Genomic DNA, 6,445 nt, shown 5'->3' with positions numbered 1-6,445 from the left:
TATCACTGTTACACACATAATTCACAATTTAGAAGGGGCAGGGGGGGGGGGGGGGGGGGGCAAACCATGGATGCAGTTAAAAGAATACAGCACACAACAAGCACAGTCAAAGGACACTAACTGAACACAAGAACAGAGAAATAAGGGGGTAACCACAAAAATTCAGCACCCCATGATTCTCTATTTACAAGAGGCAGAACCCAACTAATGGTATTGAGCTAACTGTAGCTGCCAATTAGCAGCAACTCATAAGTAGAATTATATACAAAAGGTTGCCATGACTACCTACCTACTATTAACAGTTGATGCTAGAAACGTAATCGTATCTAAGAGCATAGATGGTTAAGGAATGACTGCAGAAATTGAGATGGTGAATGGGAAGAGGAGTGGAGTACAGAACCTACTTTTGGAGTATACATGATTTTAGGGCAATTAGTCCAAATGAAAGGGAAAGATAGACCTGATTAAAAAGAAGAATTTTGAAATGGGTAAAGGATAAGAACTACACTTGGTAATGATAAGATTTCTTGAAATTGAAATATTAGAATACTTCTAAGATATCTAAAGAATGCTTCTAAGATATCTAAAGAATGATATTGCCTCCATGCAAAGACACTAAAAAAAACCGTGCACTGCATCTCCTTCATGTTCTGATTTAAGACTATCATTGCATGATTGCAAGTAGGAGAGAGTATAGGGGCCATCATACTGGCGACAGAAGGAATCAGCTACCATTGCTGACAGGATAAAGATTCAGCTATGATTAAGCAAAGATTGAAGCAGATTTGCAGGGAATATCTGAAGATGCCAATAATTAACATGGACAAGTCAACATAAATAAGCCATGGTTGAGAACCTAAAGAATATAGTGATTTGTCTTTCCCAGATAAACATGAGGTTCATTCGAGAGAAGGCATGGAGAACACTATTTTTGACATACTTTTCCAAGCCCAAGGAAATTATGGGATGGCAAGAGAAGTCCGACAGAACAGGCTGAAGTGCCAACAGATATCTTGAAAATTATAGCAGGAACCTTATGTAGACATTATGAAAGCTTTGATCAAGTTCTCTGCCGAGTGCCTCTGCTCAGAGGTGCCAGATATGTGGGCAACATGGTCATGACGAGATGATTTTGATTCAATAATTTCAATGTCAGCTCCAGAGATCTGCAGTGATACCCAAGAAGCACATGTCAATGTTAAGAAAAATATACCCTACCAACAAAGTAAATTTAAAAAAAATAGACCATTCACGATGTCAGATTATAACTGGTTCTTTTTTTTCCATATGTTCATGAATGGTAGTGTTGCAAACTTTAGTCTTTCTACAGATGTTGCTTCAGAACAACCCAATCTTAGTGTTGCATACACACATTACCTTACTCGTTTTATCTTAGTCACGGATAATATACGATCTTAAATAGGAATAAAATTTGTATGACAATGAAATGATGAAAAGTAACCTTTTTTAAGGACTAGTGTACTACTGGATTTAATATTTATAGGAGTTAGCAAGTAGCACCACATAACAACTAGAGTTCAAGGGCAAAAATCTTTCACGCAGCCATGTTTGGTCTCCTATTAATGTTTTCTGCTATCTAAGCAGGTATCTTAATTCAAAGTGCAAGCACCAGTAATATGAAATAACTGACCTTTCTAATATTGTCCAAGTTTGTGCCGTGCTTTCCTATTACTTTTGACAGGCCACTAGAAGGAATGATCATTTCCATATCTGGGCCGCGCCTGACCAATCATAATCAGCAAAAAGAATTACAAATGTAAGGATTAGCATAGGGGCCAAGTAGTAAGCCTCCACAGAAGGATCACAGGTTAAGAAACGCGCATGGTCAGTTCAGTTGCGACCTACCTTGTGTATGCCTTCGAAGAATATGAAGAGCGTGCTCCAAACCCATCATCTGCAACCTGATGGAAGATATCGCCGGTAAAGTTAACACCGCAAACTTATATGTATACCTCATTATGAAGATCAAAGAGAAACAGGGAAAAATTGCGTTGAAGCAAAAGTATTTTACCTGAATGGAGCTGTATCCATACGAGCTGCTACGGGGATATATATCTGAACCACGTTCGGATTCACTCCTTTGATCATAGCGTAGTGGAGTGATTTGTTGACTGTAAGGTAGTAAAGCTGGCATTGAAAAGCTGCTTGAATACATGGGTTCAGTAGTGGCCACAGTTAGCTTCCCATCCTTGCCAGAGTTCTGCCTCTCCACACTGTCCTTCAGAACATCTTCCCGAAGTCTTAGAACTATCTGAACAAGAGCATCACGTAGTTTGTCCACTTCCCCGAGCACCTACACGATATAAAATGTAAACAAGTCTAGATAGATCACACAGAAAAATATCTCAACCAGTAACAAAGGGCAAACCTCAACGAGCTCATCACTGGAAGATGCCCTCCGGGGCTTACTGCCCTTTGATATGTGGATAGTTGCCTTAGACTTACTCCGCATATCATTAATGATTGAACCACCCTTGCCGATAAGACAGCCAATGACATTACCCGGAACAAGAAGGCGAAGATACATTCTATCTTCATTTTCATCGTTGATCTTTGCTTGAAGCAGCAGAACAGCTTCCACTGCTGCAGACTTGACATCATCGGTGGCCTGAAACGGAAGGTGTCACCTCACATAAAAACAAATTTTTGGGTATAACCGTATGAGTGACAAAGTTCAGCTTGCCAGCTGCAAGTGTGGTCTTACCTCAGTGGATTCAATGGTGATTATACTTTCCTCCCTGTCATTCTTTGCGTCATCAACATCTACTCTTGCACCACTCTCTTTCCTTATACTCTTTATGGTCACCCCACCTTTACCAATAACCAACCCAATCTTGTCACCAGGGCATACAACACGCAGCACTAGCTCTCCTGAACATTTTGGGGTGTTATAAGTAGGAATAGCAGGAACCATAGATTGATAAATGGGCAATCTTCCATGAGCATCAGCGGGCAGAGTAAATTCAGGAGCATGAGAATCATGACGAGTTGCCCCTAAGATTGCTAGACTTGGATGTCCAGAAGGCATAGCGGCATCTGAGACTGGGTATAAATTACTAGCCGGGTAAACAGGAAGTTCTGAAGGAAGTATAATGGCTGGAGGAAGTTCTTGAATAGATGTTTCAAGCGGAATGTTCTCTTTTGATGGACATTTGTAGATAATTGTTGATACAGCAAACAGAGCCTTCTTGACAGCTCTAGCATCCCCAGTTATCTGATAAAAATAGTAATATTAGCAGAATACGTGAAACGAAGAATGGATGTTGAAGAACATAGCGGGATTCAAAGGTTGGAATTGTTTGGCACGAACAGTGTAAGTGTGTCACCACACAAACAGAAAACAAACAGAACCAATTGTTTTAATATGGGAACCTAATATAATAAGCATATAAGAATAAAATTATAAATTACTGCATTAGGAGTCATGAATACAGTACTGTATTAAACAATTAGTTGATTCCTGCATCATATATGCTTACATTATAACACAAAAAACATATGCTGAAAACCAACGAATTTGCTGCTTGAAGTCTGCACCTATTCACTAATATAATAAGCATATAAGAATAAAATTATAAATTACTGCATTAGGAGTCATGAATACAGTACTGTATTAAACAATTAGTTGATTCCTGCATCATATATGCTTACATTATAACACAAAAAACATATGCTGAAAACCAATGAATTTGCTGCTTGAAGTCTGCACCTATTCACTAATAGCTAATCATCTCATGTTATGTTGACGTAGCTTCCCAAATTATTATATGGAAGAAAATGTACCTGAACGAAATTGTCAAAACTCATAGCACACGAATGTGTAACTTCGTTTGGATCTTTTGGTCTAACTTTAATGAATGATTTTGACATTGATCGAAGTCTCTTGATGACAGCACCAGATTTTCCAATAACACTTGCAGCTTGACTAGCTGGTACAAGAATGTTGGCTTCTTCATCCTCAGAATCATTATTGATGGCCAGAGAATCAACAATTGCATCATGCACCTTGAGCAAGGCATTTTGTGCTGCACAAACAGGCTCCCTATCATCATCACCAACATCTATGTCGCTATGACTGAGGTCTCTATGCTTGACATAACAGTATACCAAAATAACCCTTTTGTCAGCACCAGGGTAAGGGTCAACAACCTTGACTCTGGCATTCGTCTGCTGCCGAATAGAATTTATCACCTTGCCATTCTTGCCAATTACACTACCAATCACTTTGTCTGGACAGAGTATCCGATAAACAACCAATTCATCAACACTGGAGCTTTCCTGGGTGTAGGTGGTTGGCCTCCTCTTTTGGTCCCTATCTTCTCTTTCATGATCCCTATGTTGGCTGGTACGCTTGCCGGAATGCCTCATGGTTTAACCAACTACACAAGAAAATGCACCATAAAATTAATGACAAGCACTATAAAAAAATGAAAATAGAAATACAGATCAGCTACATTACTATAAACATCCATGATATAGCATCAATGCATTCAACAGGCATGAGAGAGCAGAATGATAAGAATCAAACCAATGGCCAAAGTATCACTACAATGCATGTGGTAGCAAAAATGTGCAAGGATTCCGGTAAATCGGTCAGCATTCAACAAGAAAGAACCAGCAGAAAGCTTATCTGACAAGTAACCGTTGTCAGTTATTCATGTTAACCATTAATCAGCACATGCAAGAGAATGGAAATGCAAAAGCAGTATCAGGCCATAAATAGGACAGCTACACAAACTACAACCATTTATAACATATCAAAGAATCGGATAACATATATTAATTATGCACCATAGCAGATGAGTTGAAAAAGGGGAAATTAGACATACGCAGTCACGTTAATTGGCACAAATATGCAGTCACAAGGCATGGGACCATTCCCATGAAGGCCCGACCACTGACACAGTGATGACTGCTATTTAACTATCAACTGGTATCCAATCAGTGTCAAAGAATTAGCTTCCATGATGAATACGATAGAATCAGTAGACGGAACACGACAAGAAAGTGGATTCCAGGATAAATATGACAGGCCTAGTGAGCGAAACACGGCAATGAACTAGTCAAGATGCACTGACGGGACAAGGTTTATGATTCCCTACGAGAAACACAGAATTTATATACCCAAATAAGGGGCCAAAGATCTTGTCTAATGATTATGGAAAGATCACAATTTCCACGTCACCCACAGATGTGGAGGGTGAAAGTTTGATCATCAATGCGACCAATAAAACGTGGTTTCTATGTCACAAAAATTAGACCATTAAATTTGTATTCAAATAAGTTTACAGCAGTATAGTTAAGAGTTATAGATCGACTTGATGGTGAAAAACAATGATGCCATGTACATTAGGGCGGAGGGAGTAGTAGTTAGTTTTTTTTTTTTTTTGTGCGAAAGAGAGGGAGTGGTAGTAAGTTGACCCACAAAGGACCGGCTGAACCATCCTGGGAGACCTCAGGGGAGCAGGAGAGTAGAAGAGGAGACAAGTCAGAACCCTAATAACCCTAACAAATGCAATTCGCAAGCCCGGATCTGTAAATACTCCTTCCATCCTAACTTTTCCTTGCGCCGCTCAGGAATTGAGGGGGTCAAACCTGCAACGAAACCATGCGAATTGCGAAAAAGATTACCCAGGAAGCACATCCAGGGACACGGGAACATCCAGGGGGTATGGAGATTTCAGGCAGGAGATACCGGAATTGGACAAGATTGCAGAAGCCATCAGCACAGAGGGGCCGACGAGACGGCGATTGAAGCAGGAACGTACCAAGAAGACACAGGGAGCGAATCGAGGGGAGCGGCAGGAGGCCGTCGGGCGGTGGCGACGGTGAAGATGGGAGGACGGGGGCGGCGGCAATTGAGATTGGAAGATGATGACGCGGGGAGGAGGAGGAGGAGGAGAGGAGAGGATAATGACGGTCTTGTTTAGGGTTTGAGGAGACGACTACTGTACTGTGGGCTGTTGAGGGGTAGTATGGCACCACAACTCTTGTTTTGGGAGAGGTTTTGGTCCTGGGCCCACTCGTCAAGGATAGCCATCCGGCTTCGAGTCCATCGCGAGAAAAACAGGTGCGCAGGCAGGTCCTTTCCGCAAATCCACATCTAGTCTAGGCGTAAAATAAACTGGCATGCGTCTAAGAAATATATTTAAAATATTTTTTTTACTTTTTTTAGAACCCGCAGGAGATCTGCGCGTTATTGTATTAAGCATAGGACAGATCAAGATGTCCAAAAGTCGGATTACAGAACGGTGGCTATCAAAGCCGACCACGGGCCGGAGCCGAAAAGAAAGAACTCCCTAATCTATTTCTCGCCAAGAGCCACCTCTACAAGAAAACTAAGAGGCCCAATCGTCAGCGATCATGCTCATAACCGCAGCAGCGCTGATTCACTTGTCATCAAAAAACCCTGGCATTCCGCTCT

At 41.0% G+C, this 6,445-nt stretch overlaps 1 protein-coding gene across 2 annotated transcripts; it reads right to left on the bottom strand.

Moving 5' to 3' along the window:
* Positions 1–784: 784 nt before the first annotated feature.
* LOC127314592 (KH domain-containing protein At4g18375) lies at positions 785–5,993 on the bottom strand. 2 transcript variants are annotated; one of them, XM_051345093.2, is made up of 9 exons: positions 5,790–5,993; positions 4,851–4,951; positions 3,805–4,400; positions 2,726–3,235; positions 2,390–2,629; positions 2,033–2,314; positions 1,867–1,922; positions 1,652–1,742; positions 785–1,166 (listed from the first exon to the last, which is right to left on the bottom strand). In XM_051345093.2, exons 3-9 carry the CDS (start codon positions 4,387–4,389, stop codon positions 1,035–1,037), a joined length of 1,896 nt encoding a protein of 631 aa, XP_051201053.1. In that variant the 5' UTR covers positions 4,390–4,400; positions 4,851–4,951; positions 5,790–5,993; the 3' UTR covers positions 785–1,034. The 2 variants fall into 2 exon arrangements, with proteins under 2 accessions (XP_051201053.1, XP_051201052.1); XM_051345092.2 differs by lacking the exon at positions 4,851–4,951.
* Positions 5,994–6,445: the final 452 nt, after the last annotated feature.

This window comes from Lolium perenne, chromosome 7 (genome assembly GCF_019359855.2).
Source record: "Lolium perenne isolate Kyuss_39 chromosome 7, Kyuss_2.0, whole genome shotgun sequence".
NCBI lineage: Eukaryota > Viridiplantae > Streptophyta > Magnoliopsida > Poales > Poaceae > Lolium > Lolium perenne.
The sequence above is the reverse complement of the archived record's forward strand: the minus strand, read 5'-3'. Positions and strand labels throughout refer to the sequence as shown.

What these genes read in the sequence shown, in the direction of transcription:
- LOC127314592 (XM_051345093.2), bottom strand. Translation starts at nt 4,389, where the DNA reads ATGAGGCATTCCGGCAAGCGTACCAGCCAACATAGGGATCATGAAAGA. An exon ending in GTTTTGACAATTTCGTTCAG is followed by an intron (nt 3,236 to 3,804) that starts GTACATTTTCTT and finishes TATTTTTATCAG; the next exon opens with ATAACTGGGGATGCTAGAGC. An exon ending in CCAGTGATGAGCTCGTTGAG is followed by an intron (nt 2,315 to 2,389) that starts GTTTGCCCTTTG and finishes TATATCGTGTAG; the next exon opens with GTGCTCGGGGAAGTGGACAA.